The sequence below is a fragment of the Embiotoca jacksoni genome, unplaced genomic scaffold (assembly GCF_022577435.1).
Source record: "Embiotoca jacksoni isolate LCO1_2020_lvr unplaced genomic scaffold, fEmbJac1.0.p SCAF_8, whole genome shotgun sequence".
Classification (NCBI taxonomy): Eukaryota; Metazoa; Chordata; class Actinopteri; family Embiotocidae; genus Embiotoca; species Embiotoca jacksoni.
This window is the reverse complement of record NW_027185436.1, coordinates 19,757,938-19,776,766: the sequence shown is the minus strand read 5'-3', so window position 1 is coordinate 19,776,766 and position 18,829 is coordinate 19,757,938. Positions and strand designations below refer to the sequence as shown.

At 42.2% G+C, this 18,829-nt stretch overlaps 2 protein-coding genes across 10 annotated transcripts in view; one reads left to right on the top strand and one right to left on the bottom strand.

Moving 5' to 3' along the window:
- Positions 1–157: 157 nt before the first annotated feature.
- On the bottom strand, positions 158–2,761 carry LOC138191959 (neurofilament light polypeptide-like). The gene is made up of 4 exons (XM_069139069.1): positions 1,656–2,761; positions 1,380–1,504; positions 872–1,263; positions 158–775 (listed from the first exon to the last, which is right to left on the bottom strand). Exons 1-4 carry the CDS (start codon positions 2,724–2,726, stop codon positions 579–581), a joined length of 1,785 nt encoding a protein of 594 aa, XP_068995170.1. The 5' UTR covers positions 2,727–2,761; the 3' UTR covers positions 158–578.
- Positions 2,762–3,965: 1,204 nt separating this feature from the next.
- cabin1 (calcineurin binding protein 1) overlaps positions 3,966–18,829 on the top strand; it is a 41,183-nt gene continuing 26,319 nt past the window's right edge. For 6 of the 9 annotated variants that reach the window (XM_069139140.1, XM_069139139.1, XM_069139142.1 and 3 more), the window contains exons 1-27: positions 3,966–4,108; positions 4,954–5,005; positions 5,173–5,265; positions 5,380–5,493; positions 6,497–6,631; positions 6,760–6,940; positions 7,032–7,161; positions 7,258–7,407; positions 7,652–7,959; positions 8,116–8,293; positions 8,384–8,514; positions 8,610–8,827; positions 8,929–9,001; positions 9,302–9,489; positions 9,597–9,734; positions 9,975–10,163; positions 12,123–12,365; positions 12,457–12,610; positions 12,694–12,809; positions 12,953–13,114; positions 14,049–14,255; positions 14,409–14,554; positions 14,717–14,978; positions 15,132–15,302; positions 16,501–16,590; positions 16,727–16,887; positions 16,981–17,192. In XM_069139140.1, the coding sequence (XP_068995241.1) occupies positions 5,003–5,005; positions 5,173–5,265; positions 5,380–5,493; positions 6,497–6,631; positions 6,760–6,940; positions 7,032–7,161; positions 7,258–7,407; positions 7,652–7,959; positions 8,116–8,293; positions 8,384–8,514; positions 8,610–8,827; positions 8,929–9,001; positions 9,302–9,489; positions 9,597–9,734; positions 9,975–10,163; positions 12,123–12,365; positions 12,457–12,610; positions 12,694–12,809; positions 12,953–13,114; positions 14,049–14,255; positions 14,409–14,554; positions 14,717–14,978; positions 15,132–15,302; positions 16,501–16,590; positions 16,727–16,887; positions 16,981–17,192 (4,153 nt within the window). In that variant the 5' untranslated portion in view covers positions 3,966–4,108; positions 4,954–5,002. The remainder of the gene's footprint in view (positions 4,109–4,953; positions 5,006–5,172; positions 5,266–5,379; positions 5,494–6,496; positions 6,632–6,759; positions 6,941–7,031; positions 7,162–7,257; positions 7,408–7,651; positions 7,960–8,115; positions 8,294–8,383; positions 8,515–8,609; positions 8,828–8,928; positions 9,002–9,301; positions 9,490–9,596; positions 9,735–9,974; positions 10,164–12,122; positions 12,366–12,456; positions 12,611–12,693; positions 12,810–12,952; positions 13,115–14,048; positions 14,256–14,408; positions 14,555–14,716; positions 14,979–15,131; positions 15,303–16,500; positions 16,591–16,726; positions 16,888–16,980; positions 17,193–18,829) is intronic. The other 3 variants (XM_069139144.1, XM_069139141.1, XM_069139138.1) reach the window with 2 other exon arrangements.

Sequence of the window (18,829 nt, the reverse complement as noted above, 5' to 3'; positions counted from 1 at the left end):
CATATCTCTGCCCTTGTTTGTGAAAGTGAGTCACAGAATTTGGTCACAGAATTAAAATGTTCTGCTCATGGGTTTATTTATGCTAAATGTTATTTGATTTGACACTTTAATGCAACTGTTTGTTGTACAATGAAAATGAAAAGCCTGGAGCATGCTCTCGGTCGACAAGGCTTCAAGGGTTTATTGGAGTTCAATGCAGCACATCATTGACTTAAAGCACTCAGTGAGGAGTTGAAGTAAGGCATTTCAAACTGGGTGTTGCAGATATAGACACCTGTTCAAGCATATTTTGGTGACAGTAAAGCACCGGCAAACAAATCTCCACAAAGCAGAATTTCCTGACTCATCCTGTCTTCATCAGTACTTTTTACATTGTTTTATATCTTTGCTGTTACAGTGTGCACATGTGCATACATGCTATGCGTCAATTAAGTTGACCATACAGAAGCAAAGTTTGCCAACACTTCTGATTTAAAGAGATTTTCATTTGGTTTGAGTGAGACATTTCTGCATAAAGAGCACCGAAAATTTTTGAACATCCTTTAGCTAGAGGCTGGCAGGTATTTTTTTTTAAAACATTACTCTTTTTTATCGGTTGTTTTTCCACTTTTCTCTTCAGCCTCCGCCTCCTCTTCTTTTTCAGTTTCATCCTCCTCCTTTTCACCCTCTGCATCACCTTCCTCTTCTTTCTGCTCAGCATCTTCATCCTCTTGAGGTTGGCTCTCCTCTCCTCCTTCCTCCTCGTCTTCTTTTTCTCCATCCTCTGCCTTACCCTCTTCATTTCCAAAGTTATGTGAGAAGAGATACAAGTTAGAATCAGTTTCTTACTATTCACATGCACATGTCAATTAAACAAAATCACCACACTAACCTTCTCCATCTGCTTCTTCCTCTCCCTCTTCTTGTTTGTCTTCCTCTTTTTCTATCCCTTCTTTATCCTCTGCCTCCTCTTCCTCCTTCTCATCTTCCAGTTTCTCCTCTTCTTCCCCCTTCTCTTCCTCTTCCACCTGCTCTTCCTCCTCCTCTTCAGGAGGGCTGGCCTCCGCCTGCTGTGCTTGGCTTGCGGATATGGGCTCTTCTGTGGAGAGCAATGAAGTATACAAGCGGGAGCTCCGCAGGTACGGGGCCGCAGAACTCAGCTGAGACTGCATGGAGAACTGTGTTCTTCCATAGGATGGAGCAGCATACATGGCTTGAGAGTAAACAGCAAAAGATCCTGGTCCTGCCACATTGAAACGATTCTCTTCCCCTTCAAGGAGTTTCCTAACAGAATAAAGCAAACAAGTAAATGAGATGCTAAAATATTTGTACCGGTGGGATTCATTTGAAACCCACAATTACACAAAAAACACTACAAATACTGTGTATAAGACACTTACCTGTATGCTGCAATTTCAATGTCCAATGCCATCTTCACATTCAAGAGATCCTGATAATCTTTCAAGTAGCGAGCCATGTCATTCTTGTTTGCCCTCAACTCATCCTCCAGTTGATTTATTGTACCCTGTATAAAGAGAAAAGTTAGTTACACATATAGGCTCGAATGCAACTGACATCTCATTTAATCGTTGGAGCATCAATAGCACAATAACTGCTCAATTACTGGCCATTTTGGCAGTCTTTTGTTTGTCACAGGGTTTCTTTCTGTTCCTCACCTGCATTGCAGAGATCTCAGCACTCTGTTTCTCCTCCACATCCTGCAGTTGGTTTTCCAGAGCTTGGTTCATCTCACGGCAGGCATCAATCTCCAGTGTTCTAGATTTGAGCAGCCGGCGATATTCTCCGGCCTCATCTTTGGCGCTGCGTGCACTCTCTGTGTTGCGTGCAGAGCCTACTGTCATCACATTCATCTTGTTGCAGAACCATTCTTCGGCTGATTGAAGGTTTCTTTGAGCCAGCTTCTCATACTGCACTCGAATGTCACGAAGAGCGGCAGAGAGGTCGGGTTTGGCAACCTCCATCTCCACTGACACCTCTGCGCTATACTGTATTTGGGCCTGCAGCTCTGCAATCTCACTCTCACAGAGGCGCTTCAGGAAGGCAAGCTCATCCAGCAGGGTCCCAACTCTTTTCTCGAGCTCAGCCTGGCCCAGTGCAGCCTCGTCTGCCCCCTTCCTGGCATCCATGAGCCTGCCCTCTGCTTCCTCTCTGCCCAGCACTTCGTCTTCATAGCTTTTTTGCAGGTTCCTCAGCACGTCCTCCATCTCATCCCTGTGGTCCTGGGCTGCTTGCTTCTCATGGCGGGCGTCATCTACAGCAGCACGGAGCTGGCGGATCTCATGCTCATACAGGGATCGAAGGTTGGATGGCGCTGTCTGCCTCTGCCTGAGCAGAAGAAGTTCAGTCTCCAGCAACTTGTTTTGCTGCTCCAGTTCATGGACCCTGTCAATGAAGCTTGCAAAGCGGTCATTCAGGTCCTGCAGCTCAGCCTTCTCCTGGGTTCTTAATGATTTGAACTCAGAACTGACTTGGGCGGCTTGGTCAAGGCGAAGCTCAGTGGCAGCGGCAGACACTGGAGCAGAAAGAACGGTGGAGTAGCCGGAAGCTGCTCGGGTGTATGTGGGATAACTTCTGCGTGAAGATGCATAGGAGGGTAACGGGGCAGAGTGGGTGGAGTAGGCAGACCTAGACCCTATTCCTCCTCCAGCTCCATATCCTGCAGTGCGCACAGCTACTCTCCTCTTGTAAGTAGAAGGGAAGTAAGGGTCAAAGCCGGTGGAAGTCATGGCTTGAAAGACGAGCTGCTCTATGTCTGGGAATGTAGCTGGGTTGACTGCACAGTGAATCTGCTTTACTCTGGCTTTTATAGAGCCAGTAATGACCGTGACGTAAGCTATTTTTTGCAAGCATGCTGACAGAAAGAATTGATAATGGTGCCAGCCAGCCAGTCTCAGCAAAGGGAGAGCTGGGGTGGGGTGATGATGAGTGTGGGGGATGGAGAAGGCGGGGTGAAGCTACGATGGAGCAACAAGGGACTGCAACAGACAGGGTCACTGAGTACAAAAACAGTATACTGTTACTCATACAAACTGCAGAAGTTGTGTTGATTTGCCACCATAAATCCTCACAACATAATTTATCCGTCATGTGCCTGCACAAACTGCATGATGAAAGACAGGAAGAAAATCATCTGTTTTAAAAGATGAGACATGCTTTGCACAGTTTTGCATCATTTGGCAGCAGTGTTAGAGAGAATCTTAATTAAAATATTATTATGGTCCAAGTATCCGAAGCGTCACAGTAAACCAAAGCAAAGGAAATCAGCTGGAGATCAAACAGTTTGAACATCCTGTGATTAAAAAAAGTATCACCTCATTCTCAGAGAAAATATTTTACGTGATTATAGATAAAAGTTTGCCCCCTAGTGGTTGTGTGTTTACCGTGCAAGTCAAACATTAGAAAATGCTGATGACAACTATCTTAGGCAGAATACACTAATGTATTAAAAAAAAAAAAAAAATAAAATAAAAAAAATGTATGCCCTACATGGTCATCCCACGATTTAGCTTACATGAACTGCACACTTAAAAAGTAGAATATCTCAGTAATAGGTTGAGGGTTTGAGCCCCTTTTTACTTCCACTGCAGCATTATGTGGCTTTTCTTAACTTAAAAAGAACATCCGCAAATAAATACGTGTGCATTTCAAGTTATATTTTGACACAATTTTAATCAATTTTAAAACTTGTTTTGGCAAATACACAAAAGGTAAAAATGTAAGTTTAAGAGTTCATTTTCTTTATAAAGTATTTTCAAATATTACGTGAATGTTTTTTTTAGGGCGTGCAGGGACCTTTACCTTTGCAGTACATGGCACTTCAGTATTGTGTATTGCCAGTGTTCAACCAATATCCTAACGTATCATTGGTCACATGAAAACACCCCCAGGGAATTGACCAATCAGTGACAACGTTACTAATTGGCGGGTAGTAAACGTCATGGAGTGACGCAAACGCATCCAGCGCCATCCATGGTGGACAACAACAAAGGATGAGGAATAAAGGAAGTTTCTAAACTGCTTTGGGCCTCATGGCCGCAGTTTTCCGAGAGTCTGCTGTTTGTCTTAAGTACTCGCACCTTTACAAATGCAGTTAAACCGGGAATGAATAGTAAGTCGTCTTGCTTTATAACCGATGGTCGCCCGGGGATACCACGAGCTAACGTTAGCGAATGTAACGTGTCTGCTAACGTGAGCCAGCTGAGGAAACGACGTGAGCTGTTTAGTTATTTGAAATTAGTCAACCCTATCCGGAGGTCTGGTTGTGTCTGTTTAGGACAAACGCCACTTCTGTCCCACCGCAAAGAGCATCTAACCAGGCTAAGTTCAGAGTGGCATTAGCCCTTGTCGATGAACAGTTGCCTCAAGCTGATCTCAGCCGGTCGCCCCCTCTTTTGCTCCTCTCCTTGTTTAGTGGCTCGTTTAACCCGACAAGCTTTTGCATTTGCTTTTGCAGAATAAGAAGTACTGTTGTTAACGAGGCAGATGACTGGCATTGGCAAATGAGAGACCAGATGTTGTGCAGTGTTAAGCAACCATGCCGTCAGATATAGGCCTATCTGTAGAGATATTACATTTAGTTTCTGTCTTTGTTGATCTATATATTCTCTCAAATGTACTAGGATGAATAGAAACAGATATTTTTTTTTTTTTGGGGGGGGGGGAGAGGTACTTCTCTTTGTAGTGGGAGATAGCAGGGTGTGCATTTATCTGACAGACTTCCTTGCCACAAATAGCCTTTCAGAAAACACGTTTCTCTTCTTTCCAACGTCCAATACTTTTGAGAGTTTAGTTATTAGGCTGATGCTGATAATTGGAGTACGTTTCATGGATGCGACAGAGCAGCGAGTTTATTACCTGGCAGACTGGCTTGGTATTTTCTTGCTTATTGTCTTCCCTGCATACGTTGTTTTTTTTTTTTTTCTTTCCTCAATTGCCATTTTTACGTTTCTGCAGATCAAATCAAAACCTGCAAAGGACGAGGGTCAGCTTTCAAGATATTAAAATGGTAAGGCGTTTAATGACTGTGGAAGCTACACCCTTGAAAGCTGTTTTGCATCAATGCGCTGTGATGATGCAGAGTATTCTGCTCTCACAAGAACCCTTTCCTAAGATATATTACAGCTTGCTAAAGATTTTCGATCTACTGTCGCTCGTCTTCCTTTTCCTTTACAGATTCGCATTGCAGCACTAAACGCTGCCTCGACAGCTGCGGATGAGTCTCAAGACCCCTTGAGAAGTAACAAGACTCAGACAAAAGAGGCTCAGGTAAATACAAGATGCAGATGAATCATCAATATTAACCCTATCCACTGATGCAGATATTTGCTACTGTAGATCTAGATAAATCTAATTTTTCCTTTTTTTTTTTTTTCTCCACAGGAAGCTGAGGCATTTGCTTTGTATCACAAAGCTTTGGATCTGCAAAAACATGACAAGTTTGAGGACTCTGCCAAGGCCTATCATGAGCTTCTCAAAACTCCACTGCTCAAAGAGGTAAAAATACCCCGAAAGACTATATAGTCCTGTAAATGATGTCGCAAAGTCCTCGTTAATATGGTTTTACAGAACACCCAAAATCCTGTGTATCTGAGATGTAATTACATCACAGCTGCAATACATCCTGTTTAGTCAGTGAAGAGGATCACTTCTTTTGGTGTAGACCTAATATTGATCTGTAATTGTTGGAAAAATTACTCGGAGGCTTGGTTCAAAATCAAACACATTGGACATTTTATTCTTGCAAGAAGGTGCAACTACATGCACCCTCAAAGAGAGGTGTCCAGCAGTGCTCCCCCCAGCAGTCATCTCGCCCCAGCCGGGCTCTACCCAGCCTGGTTTCCCCCAGCAGTCATCTCCTCCGCCGTCCTCGTCTTCCATTCTCCAACGCTGTCCTCTTCCTTAGGGCAGCTTTTATACAGTTGACAGTCACCCCCATTCCTTTTGTACCTGCTTTTGTATGATAATACATAGTTGGTTGTAGGTCACAAGATAGTCATCAATTAGATGCGGAAAGAATCACTTGCAAATAAGACAGAAAATGAAGGAAACTTTTCGGGGCCTGAGACTTTCCGGAGCCACAATGCTAACAAGAGGAAGAGACAAATCCTTTTTTTCCCATCAGTAATAATGATAATATTTAACCCATATTGCAGCTTTTTTGTTGTTGTACATTTTCTGAACACATGGAATAATTTAGGGAACTTGTGCTACAATGGTTTGGTAGTATTGTTTGAAAAATATCCTTTTATCTCTCTATTGTTCACAGTCTGTGAAGGTCTGGATGTGCCAAATATGTTCTTCTTCCATCTAACTATTGCACCTCAAGGATGGTATTCAGATTTACAATATGCCCTTCTAATGTGGCTTTGTGGTCGCACAAACCTTGCCCACATACAGGAGCTGTATTTGTTATCATTCATATTGCTTGATGGCCTTTAGACGAATCTGCACAATATTGTGTTTGGTGCCAAATGAAATGAATCCTGTAATGTTTTAGGCCATGCCCTCAGAAGATCAGAGAGTGGGTCTCAAGCATCCCGGACTGATGTTGAAATATTCAACTTTTAAAAACTTGGCGAGTATGTCTGCATCGCGGGATGACCTGGACACCGCCATGGAGTTTTATTTAGAGGTACAACAATAACAGAGCCAGTTTATTTGTTTATCATTACTTTGGAAATATCACTGCTATCTACACCTTCATGTGTCTTTTTCACATGTATGAATAACACTGTGTTTTCTGCTCTGTTCTTTCCACAGGCAGTTATGTTGGATTCCACTGATGTGAACATGTGGTACAAAATTGGTCAGGTGGCTGTGCGACTGGTGCGCATCCCTCTCGCTCGTCATGCGTTTGAGGAGGGATTGCACTGTAACGCAGACCATTGGCCCTGCCTGGACAACCTCATAACTATTCTCTACACTCTCAGCGACTACACCTGTATGTAACACATCATTGTAAGCTTTTTGCTCATTACCAGTACGAGAACATAAGTGTGGAAAGAAAACTATCATCTGCATTATTTTTCCAGGCTGTTTGTACTTCATTGCCAAAGCCCTTGAGAAGGATCATTGTTACACTAAAGGCCTGGTGCTGAAGGAGAAGATCTTTGAGGAGCAGCCTTGTCTGAAGAGGGATACCATGCAGATGTTCGTGAAATGGTGAAGCTAACTCACTTTTTTTAATGTTCTGCAGCTGCAGCTCTGTGTTTTCATATCACTGACAAACCTCTGTGCCATGGTGTGGCTTGTTTGCAGCGACATGTCTATTCACTATGTGGAAGTAGAGGAGGAGGAACGTAAATCCATTGTGGAAGAGGCGCTGGAGATCCGGAGGAGCAGGCAGGAGCTCTCTTGCTGTGAACCAAAACCTGACCTCGTCCTGATTCAGCCCATCTGCAGCCTCTCGTGAGTGGTTTTGTTTTCTTTTTCCTGTCTGAGTGACTTAAATTGCTTTTTTAACTTTTTAAATAATTCAAATGAAATTTGAAGTCAGCAGTTGAGCATATGTAATTATTTTTCTCAGGATAGATTGTTATAAATAATGGAAATGATACTAATGCACAGCTTTCTTGCAAAGTTACTACATGCAGAATTGTAATTCTTGCTGTTTCGCTGTGAATCAGAACCGTATCCTCTGTTTTTATCTCAGATGGAAGCATGTGGGTGAAAGCCTTCTTGCGATGTACAGACATCAGACCACATGTGAGCCACCATGCCCGAGTCTCGGCCGTAGAATCGACTTATCAGAGTACCGTGACCGTAACTTCCTCCAGAACCTCCCCCAACCGACCAGCCCTGTCAGTATGGGTCAGACAGCCGTGCTGAGCAGCAGCCCCAGTTCATCCCTGCCGCCAGTGTCCTTCCCTGAGCCAGCCGCGCTGTCCCAATCCTGTACGCAACCTCAAATTACCCCCAGCCATACCACTGTGGAGGTCACCACTTCTGCTCCCCCTGTTGGTTAGTTGTTTATAAAGAAATATTTCTCTCTTGCCTGCCTACATGATTATTTTTAGCAACTGTAAATGCAGCTGTCACTAATATTCTGTAATATTATTAGTCTTTAAAAAAAATTACAAAAAAAAAAAAAAAAAAAATCTTCCAATGTGTTCACAGCTACAGCAATGGAAGTTTCACTTACAGATAAAGTGAAGAAGGCTCCAAAAAGGAAACGAGTGATGGAGGATAGCGGGGAAACAGCCAAGAGACGTTCTGCACGTGTCCGAAACACAAAATGCAAGAAAGAGGAGAAGATAGATTTTCAGGAACTGCTTTTTAAATACCTACCTTCCAGGTAGCTTGTAATAAACCTTATATAATATGCATAAATATATAGCTCATCATTGTTCTGTTTATTATAAGCTATTTTGCTGGTTCGTTTTAGGCTAAGAAAGTTTGATCCTGACAATGATGATGAGAGTCTGAGTAATCTTGAGACTCAGTGCGCTGGGAAAGAGGACATGCAGCCTCTACACGGGAGCTTACCTGCTGACTCAGTTGAATACATGGAATCTGGTATGCAGTGCATCCTGCCTATGTCTTTATAATACTCTTTTGTGCTGTGTTGGAATTTCTGTCATATTAACAAACTCTGCATTCCCTTCCTCTAGAACAACAGGACGTCCACAACTTCCTGCTCAATAACATGACCAACGGTGGCATACTGGACCTGATGATGCGCTACCTGAAATCAGTGGGTCAGAAGTTCATCGAGGAGTGGCCTCGGGGGCTGACAGCTGTGGTGCTGGAGGTCCATCAGACCTGGAGGAAGCACAGCAGCGGTCTTCCTAACCCACTGCTCCGGGACTGCAGCAACCAACACATCCGGGTAAATGGCGAGGAAAATATCGTGTGTTTGTCAGAACTAGACTCTTATTTTGCACCCACACTGACCTCTAATAAGTGTTTTTATATTTGCTACATGCACAGGAAATGTTGGCAATGAGCTTAGCGTGTATGGAGTTGCAGTTGGAACAATGGTTACACAACAAAGGGAAGACTGGTAAGTCTGACCCACATATTTTCTGTTTGGATTTTGACAAAACTTGGTTGATTTATCCCAACGGTTTCTACAATGTCTGTTTGTCCATGTGTCTACATGTCATAGCTCAACCACTACTGACAAAATCTTGGTTAAACCTAAATGTGTTGCTTTTTTTTGCATTTTAAAAATGTAACTAATTGGCCTAAAGGGCACTTCAGTTATTGTTAAAACTAAACATTACGACAAATAAGATTTGTTAAATATTAGAAAGTCATTGTTTACGTTTGGCTTGTACTGATATTTTTATTCCTTGTATAGTTACACCAAGAAGAAGCAGCAGTGGTCCTGGAAATGAGACAAATGACTCAGAATTCCTAGGGCAGTACTTCCAGGGTGATTTGTTACTTCTAGCTCTGGGTTCCTCCCAAAGAGACCTGTTTGAGGATGATTGGTTGGATGTTATGGTGCGTGTCTACTGGCTAAAGGCACGATCCTTGGCCCTGCAGGTAAAGTCTTCATTTTGGTTTTCTCTCACCTGATATTTGATTTCATTAGTCGTTTTCACTCAGATCAGCCCGATGTGACTTGTTTTGTTTTTCTCTTCTTTTGACAGGGAGACATGGAGTTGGCCCTCGAGAGCTATGATGTCTGTATAGGCCTGTTGCAAAGCAAACCAAAGACCACAGATGGGAAACATTACACAATCAACCTGCCGAACCTACGAGTAGATGCAGCAATCTCTGTAGAGGAGGTCAGTGGTGGCCAATAAAACTGTTTTCTTCATCAATATAAACCTTCATTTCCAACATATCATTTTTCTCTTGTCCAGTCTTTGAAATACCATTAAATGAAATGATGACGCATGATGCACACATTTTCAAGGGGAATGAAAAATGCTGCTTAAAAATCTCATCATGTTCCTCAAAAGAGCTTCTCGTGTAGCTGTTTGGACTGTGAATTTCCTTTGGGTTTCATTTGTTCCCAATGACAGATTGACAAGAGGCTGAAGTCTCTGGAGCGCTGTCAGTCTTTGGAGGAGATCCAGCGGCTCTTTGAATCTTCAGACTTTGAGTCTGTTGTGCGCCTGCTGCAGCCCACTCTTAATTATGGAAGCAGGAGCAAACCTCTGGATTTTGTGAGCTCAACCCCAGAGCGTCCTGCACAGCTGATGCTACTGCAGGTTAGACATACAACAACAATATCAGTCAAATCAATTATTTTTAAATACAGTGGTGTGAAAAAGTGTTTGCCCCCTTCCTGATTTCCAATTTTTTTGCATGTCTGTCACACTTAAATGTTTCAGATCATCAAACAAATTTAAATATTAGTTGAAGATAACACAAGTAAACACAAAATGCAGTTTTTAAATGAAGGTTTTTATTATTAAGGGAGAAAAAAAAAATCCAAACCCACATGGCCCTGTGTGAAAAAGTGTTTGCCCCCTCCTGCTAAAACATAACTTAACTGTGGTTTATCACACCTGAGTTCAATTTCTCAAGCCACACCCAGGCCTGATTACTGTCACACCTGTTCTCAATCAAGAAATCACTTAAGTAGGACCAGCCTGACAAAGTGAAGTAGACCAAAAGATCCTCAAAAGCTAGACATCATGCCGAGATCCAAAGAAATTCAGGAACAAATGAGAAAGAAAGTAATTGAGATCTATCAGTCTGGAAAAGGTTGTAAAGCCATTTCTAAAGCTTTGGGACTCCAGCAAACCACAGTGAGAGCCATTATCCACGACCAAAATTACCCCAAGAGCGCAGCGACGACTCATCCGAGACGTCACAAAAGACCCCACAACAACATCCAAAGAACTGCAGGCCTCACTTTCCTCAGTTAAGGTCAGTGTTCATGACTCCACTATAAGAAAGAGACCGGGCAAAAATGGCCTGCATGGCAGAGTTCCAAGACCAAAACCTATTGAGATGCTGTGGCATGACCTTAAAAAGGCAGTTGGTGCTGGAAAACCCTCCAATGTGGCTGAATTACAACAACTCTGGAAAGATGAGTGGGCCAAAATCCCTCCACAGCTGGAAAAGACTCATTGCAAGTTATCGCAAACGCTTGATTGCAGTTGTTGCTTATAAGGGTGGCCCAACCAGTTATTAGGTTTAGGGGGCAAACACTTTTTCACACAGGACCATGTGGGTTTGGATTTTTTTTTCTCCCTTAATAATAAAAACCTTCATTTAAAAGTGCATTTTGTGCTTACTTGTGTTATCTTTGACTAATATTTAAATTTGTCTGATGATCTGAAACATGTAAGTGTGACAAACATGCAAAAAAATAAATCAGGACGGGGGCAAACACTTTTTCACACCACTGTAGGTGAAACTAGATGCTGGGGCTGCAGTTTATGCAAGCCATTTGGCCGCACCCACTCGCAAAACACATCAGATGTGTCGTCTCACCACGCCGAATGCATGTGCCACTTTTCATGAGGTACCAAGCATCCTTTGACCGTAAAAATCGACTTCCTGTGTCACAGCGAAAAATCTAACTTTGCCGCATCGCAATGGTGACGCCCTTTGACAAAATCGAACGGAATTCTCAATATATCATCAACCACATGTTTAGGCTATTCTCACCCGAATTTAGGTTTATGTGATCAACCAGCTCGACGTAGCAGGTGAAAGTATGAAAACAAATTCGAAAACAAATTCTTAACAACTTTTAATTCCAAACACGTTAATAGTGCACAGGAAAAATTTCAAGTCAGTCTGACGTAAAGGTATAATGGAACTTTTTTGTACGTCTAGGTGTGATACACATGTCCACTGAAATTCGTGCATGTATGGAACATTTTACTGCCGGGGCATCTCTTTAGGTGGCGCTAGCGAGCCATTTGGCCACGCCCACTCACGACTCCACTAGAATACGAAATTTTTCAGGAGGGGGGCAAACACTTTTTCACACAGGGCCATGTGAGTTTTGATTTGTTTTTGTTTTTTCTCCCTTAATAATAAAAAAACCTTCAATTAAAAACAGCATTTTGTGTTTACTTGTGTTATCTTTGACTAATATTTAAATTTGTTTGATGATCTGAAAAACATGCAAACAAATAAGAAATCAGGAAGGGGGCAAACACTTTTTCACACCACTATGTGATGAGCTGAGTTTGAACTCTCTTCCTTAGAACTCATTGTTGAAGCTGCAGGACTACCAGCAGTGTTTGGAGTGCAGCGAGCTGGCTTTGAACGAAGCCCTGCAACAGCTCAACTCCGCTCCAAACGGCTCTTCTCCTAGCAAGGAGGAGTGGGTCTGCACCATTGGAACACTGCTGGACGGCATCGAGGTCTGCTTCACCAAAAAGTCTGAGCTTCTAAACCATGTCCCCCACTTCTCGAGCATGGCTCGGCTGGCAAACAACCTCATTCAGGTAAAAAGAGAACGCTGTAACTGACAATAGGAAATGGATTTACCTTTTTTGCTATGTTAATTTATTGTTTGATTGCTTTTGTTTTTTTCAGCTGATTGATCTGAGCATGACCATTTCCGATGATCCCAAGGAGCCTTATTTCTTCTCGGTCCTTCCTTGGATTATCCTGTATCGCATTATCAAACACGAGGAGGCTGCGTTTCGCTGTATGCTGCGACAGCATATGTCCGTCGGGGATGATGAAGGTTTGTTGACTTCTTGTTTTCATGCATGTGTTTATCCCATGCCAGCTGTTACACTGAGTGACCCTGTCAAGTCTCATTTTCAGATGACTCAGACACTCCCATGCTGCCCTCTTCACTGATGCTTCTGAACACAGCTCACGAGTATCTTGGCCGTCGGTCCTTGTGCTGCAGCTCAGACGGTGCACTCCTCAAGTTCTTCGTAAGTTTGTTTTGTAGACTTCTGTCTGAAAATACTTTTATGGTGGCCGAGTTAATAGCTGCAGCTTGCATCTTCAATTCGAAAAAAGAAATGAAAAGATTATAATAATTATTCTATCTTCTGTGCTTACTTGTTTGGTGTAGGTTCAAGTTTTGGAAAAAGAGTTTGCGGCCTCTGCCAACAATGACTCTCATCCCTACAAAGAGGAGTTGGAGATGGCCTTGGAGCAGTGCTTTTTCTGTCTGTATGCCTACCCCAGTAAGAAGAGCAAGGCCCGCTACCTGGAGGACCACACATCTCCACAGGTTGCTCACTCAGATGCTTATAGCATGCTACCTGGTCATGCCTTTGATTTCATCATTTTTTTGCATGATCAAAAAGTGTGTTTGCCAGTCAGAAGTTAATCATTTTAGTTACATAGTCAAAAATTTCTGCTAAGTTTGCTTGACCTATTTGAACAAATATGATATTATTTCACTAAAAATGTAAAAGCAAATGCTCCAAAAGGGGCTGAGCAGATATTTAGATAATGGCCAAATGGTGGTGAAGAGGCGGTGAAGGCTTTGACTAATTGGTATGATTTCTCACCTGTGTTAGCAAGCCTACACAAACAGAGTGTTTGAAAAGGAGCAGACTGCCGATGACGCAAACCGTGAGCCCTCATTGACCCTCACGATACAGAAAAGCTATATCCATTTGTATTGTTTTGTAAGTGCAGTGTGCGTCTGCGGTCACTGAAATAAAGCGAGGCTGTGAAATAGCGCTAATGGCATCAAAGCATGAATTGACGGACTGAGAAATTTGAACACATTTAGAGCATCAAACAACATACCTGCACAAATCTGGTTTGCAGCACTTTACGCTCTCGCTGTTGTTTAGTGTTTGGTCCACTTTTTTCACTTTTTTAATCTGGCATTTGTTTATTTTAGGAGCAACTTGACAGAAAGAATTCTTTGTGAATACCTAGATTTGATCTAATTTTAAATAATATTGTAAGAACAGGAGTGAGTCAAAGCAGCAGGAGTCTTGTGTATGCAGCCTTTATCTGTTTGTATTTTTGTAATGCGTGTGTCCAGCCACTAGGTGGGTGTCATTCCAACAGTTGTATGTCCCAGTGCATTTTCATGACAGAGATTCTGACTATGATTATGGACTACCACTATGCACTAGAAGATTCCTTGTTGCCACAAATATGCTGTGGCACTGATGTTTCCTGTGGAATTATTCTGTGTTTTGCAGGTGGAGCTTCTGTGGAGTGATGCCCTCTTCATGTTCCAGTATTTCAAACCAAAGTCACTGCCTGAGTTTGACAGCTATAAGACAAGCACAGTGTCTGCGGAATTGGCCAATCTGCTGAGGAGGTTTGCCGGCATCGCCCCCACAAGCGACACCCCTGTCCTCACTATGGACGAAGTGGCAGCCTACATCGAGGACACGACAGAAAAGGTCAGTCGGTGGGGCCACACTGAACGTGAGGAGCACCAATGAATCAGACATGCTTAACATATTTTTCTGCATCAATGTCACTCATCTTATTTTGCGGGTTTGTCCTTGAGAATAAGGATTATTAAAGAAATGTTGAATTTCGATCTCTTTAAGGCCCCATGCCTTCCTGAAGGCAGTGCTCCAGCTCCTCCAATCATCAATGAGATCTACTACCTGCTGGCTGATTATCATTTCAAGAACAAGGAGCAGTCCAAAGCCATCAAGTTCTACATGCATGACATATGCGTGTGTCCCAACAGGTAGTTCATTTCTCCGCATAATCTTTTGTTTTTTTGTTTTAAAAATACAATTGGATTTTGCAGTAAATGTTGGCAAAAATGTGCATGTGTAAGGTTATCTTTTTGGTTGTATTGAAAGATAATAGTGACTGTGGCATTGATGCAGAAACTGTCTCCCCTCAGGTTCGACTCCTGGGCAGGTATGGCTTTAGCTCGGGCCAGCCGTATCCAGGACAAGCTCAACTCCAATGAGCTAAAGAGTGACGTACCCATATGGAAGCACTCCCAGGCGGTACTCAACTGCTTTAAGAGGGCCCTGGAAATCGACAGCTCCAACCTGTCTCTCTGGATTGAGTACGGTACCATATCATATGCACTACATTCGTTTGCTTCACGGCAGCTCAAACAGTGGCGGAATGAGCTTCCCCCAGAGGTGGTTAAACAGGTGAGGCGCATGTTGCTCTTTATCACCTGTCAGTTCATCTTGTGTCCACTTTCATGTCAGACGTATGAGCTAAACAGTCACTTTCTGTCACTTTTCTTAAGTGATCTGTCACTTCATGAAGTCGCCACCGTGCATGTATGTGTGTTGTTTTAGATGGAAGAAAGGAGAGACTCCATGTTGGAGACAGCGTTCCAGTGTTTTCAGGGTGCTACCCGCTGTGAGGGTGACAGTGATGAAGAAGAGTGGCTTATTCACTACATGCTGGGGAAGATAGCAGAGAAACGCAAACAGACTCCAGTGGACTATCTGCAGCTTTACAAAAAGGTAAACAGATATGTAGACTTAAGGTTAGACATTTAATTTGACTTGATGTTATGCAAGAAATTCAGTCAATAATTTATTTTTAATGAACTTTGGTGTTGAGGTATTTACTCTGGTGTCATACAGAATGTTTCACTTTCTATCAATGGAATATATGTTGGCTGGAATCTGTGTCAAAGCATATTGAAACTTTGGCTTTAAATTTATAGTTTTATTGATTTTGTTTAGAATTGCAGTTGAATTGCTGGTCACCTCAGAAAGACAGAAATACAGGAATTCAAGTTGAAAAGATACAACCAGGGCTGCAACTAACCTAAGGACGGAAACTTTGAATATAGTTGTCATTACGGTAAAAACCAGGGAAACAAAACTCTTTTGTTGACTGTAATTGGAATAATCCTTTGATTGCAGACATTTTTCTTTCACTCCCTGGAGTTGTTTCATAATCCACCTACACAAACAAAGATCACTGCCACAAGATGTTTTTTTTCCCCACGCTAGAACAATGTATGGCGTTAGTCATAGCTCTGTTGTTCTGATTAGATCAGTGGAGGCAGATGGACCTCTAAATGCAGTGTAATGGAGGTCAGCAGTGTCATGGAGGACATTGTGAAAGCAGTGAACTGTCATATTGGCACACATAGCTGTCTACTACTCTTTATCTGTTCAATTTAATTTTAGTTAAAATGCAAAAATAACAGTGGAACATTGTCCCAATACAATGTACAAATAGAAAAAAGCAACCTGATTCAAATATGAAAGTCAAAGAAATATTAAAAGAACATGCTAAAACATGTTTAAAAACAATCAGTATCAATAAAATGTCAATGTTAAGGGAAATGTTAAAACAACATGCAATAGTAGCAAATGCATGGAAAGCGTAGATAAGGGAAGCTTCATGGTCATTGAGACTTGGTTCATATGCGAGTTAAAGGACATCGTCAAAATAACTTTCTAAAATATTCCTGGTTATCCGGGCCGTTATGTCTATTAGACATGCTTGAAGTTTAACTAACTGATTGGTTTCATAGTTAAATATGTGTCATCTGCATACAAATGGTTATTCATTTAGTGTTTCCCTAATGACATTTGCAACAGGAAAAGTATCAGAAAGTATCTCACTCCATTTCACCAGTTTAGAAGTTCATTTATATTGACAGATGATTGTTGGGTTGTTGACTTTTCTCTTCTATGCTTATAGGCAGCACACTATCTGCATGAAGAAGCTGCCAGGTACCCCCGGAAAATTCATTACCATAATCCTCCTGACCTGGCCATGGAAGCCCTGGAGGTAAGCAATCTGTGACTGGTAGCTCAAATAGTGTTACATCAATGCAGTGTTATATAAGATAACTGAAAACACATTCACATTTACAGGCATTGCCCACATAGCTGTGGAGCGTTAAACTTCTTTTTCTAACTCGTAGTTGCATTTCCGCCTGAGTGCCACCATCTTAAAACTGCTGGAGGCTCATGAACCTGAACTGGAGCACGAGGTCTTGTTCACTCTGCTGGTTGAGGCAGCGACAGGGCCATTTGCAAGGGGGGAAGAGAAGAGTATGCCAAGCATGCCAAGGTCCCATGAAAAGTAAGTTATGTGAATTTAAACCTGCATGAACTAAAACAAAAAAACATTTGATCCCATAGTGGAGCATGCATTCTTGTTTTTGATTCATTTCAGGGAGAAACCCCCCTCTATGATGGATGAAGACTTTAATTGCTCCTCAGTTTGCATAGGGAATGTCCTCAACTCCTCCCTTCCATCAGCTGTCACCCCAGGTCTGACATCCCCTCCTTACGTGGCCACGCCATTTGACCACGATTACGCCAAACGCAAAACACTCCGAAGGCAGCAGTGGCAGCAGCAGCGGCATGAGGAGCAGCAGGCTGATGGTACAGTCCCAGTCCTAGACACCATTTCTGGGGTCTGGCTCTTTGCCCTTTCTGCACTGGGACAGGAAGCCCGCTGGGGAGTCCTCAGACTGCTAATCACCATGCTTAATGGCTTCGGTTTCAGTTACAGTGATCCCCATGAACTGGGTGATTGGGATGTGGTGAAATGGGCAATATGGCTACTGATTATTTGACTAATCTGCTATGCTTGACAAAACAGCAATGATGAAACAAACAGATTTCAAGGTTGAGTTTTGCAGAGGGCATTACAGCCTGTGTGTGTGTGTGTGTGTGTGTGTGTGTGTGTGTGTGTGTGTGTGTGTGTGTGTGTGTGTGTGTGTGTGTGTGTGCGCGCGCGCGCGCGCAAGTGATGGTATAGCATCTCATTTGGCTGCTTTATCACTGGTTTTATTTTCTTACCAATAACTTTGCCTCCCCTGATATGTTCTAATCACTGTTTGGTCTGAACTTCCTTAACATAGCATCACGGACATATTTGTGCTGTTGCTGACGTGTGTAATGTGCATCAAACCAACTGTTGTTGATCGGTACCACACCAGAAGAGAGCTGCACATTGTCGGTGATCCTGATGGTTATTTCATTGTGGATTGCACAAGTGGTTTGCATTGTCAGACTTTACAAAGTGTTTTGCTAATAATAACCAAGTCTTTGTTACTGGTTACATATTTATCAGCAAGCACTTCCCTCTTTATAATAACCTGTATTTAATCTGGTAATTTACTAAATTTAAAATATTTTCAGAAATGATATCAGACATCTCTTAAATGATTTAAAAGTAAAAGCTTAAATTTATCCAGTTTGATGAGATGTTTATGGTTTAATGCTTTTGTTATTCAATCCATTTACATGGTGAAAGTAATGTAAGGTTGTTCTCTTAAATTTGGATTGTTTTATTCACATAAGATTGAGTTTAATGTGTTCACAACAGTTGTGGTTACTCAACGTGACAGTTCTGATATACAGAATTGTTTTCTGTCTTATACAACCTTGCATAGAAATGTGGTTGTTTGTTCTCATCAAGCTGGATATGAAATAGAAATTTAACGTGTGCAGTATTGTACGAGATGTACAATACTGTTTTCAGTAACGTACATCTCGTACAGTGTGTGCAATGAACATCATAACTGACATTTTTTATTCATGCCCATAAACCATCTTCTGCGTCAGCTTTTGCTCTTGCAGTGTTGCAATTATAATTCTGTGTTTATTTCAAGAAAAGATACTTTCAGTATGCAAGAAGAGATATTCTTGACCACTGATTGAGTTCATTTTGATTTCCTGAACTGGGCAGTGTATTGTAAAACGAAATCCAAAATGCTGTTTGGAGAACATCTTTCCATATGGCAAAAACAGTGACACCCGTCCACCCACCCCCATGTACCATGTTTACCTTGAATGTGCAAATAACGCAGCCATATTGCCCATGTTGCCAGTTTTGTCACCCTTTCCAGATTCCTTCCTACCTACCTACCTACCTTCCTACCTACCTACCTACCTACCTGCCTGCTACCTCTTTGCCTGCTTGCTTTTACCACCTGCTTTGCCATTTATATGCATGTAGTTCTAATGGGGGTGAATGTCTTCACAACTGGACAGAGTCAGTCCTTTATCACACT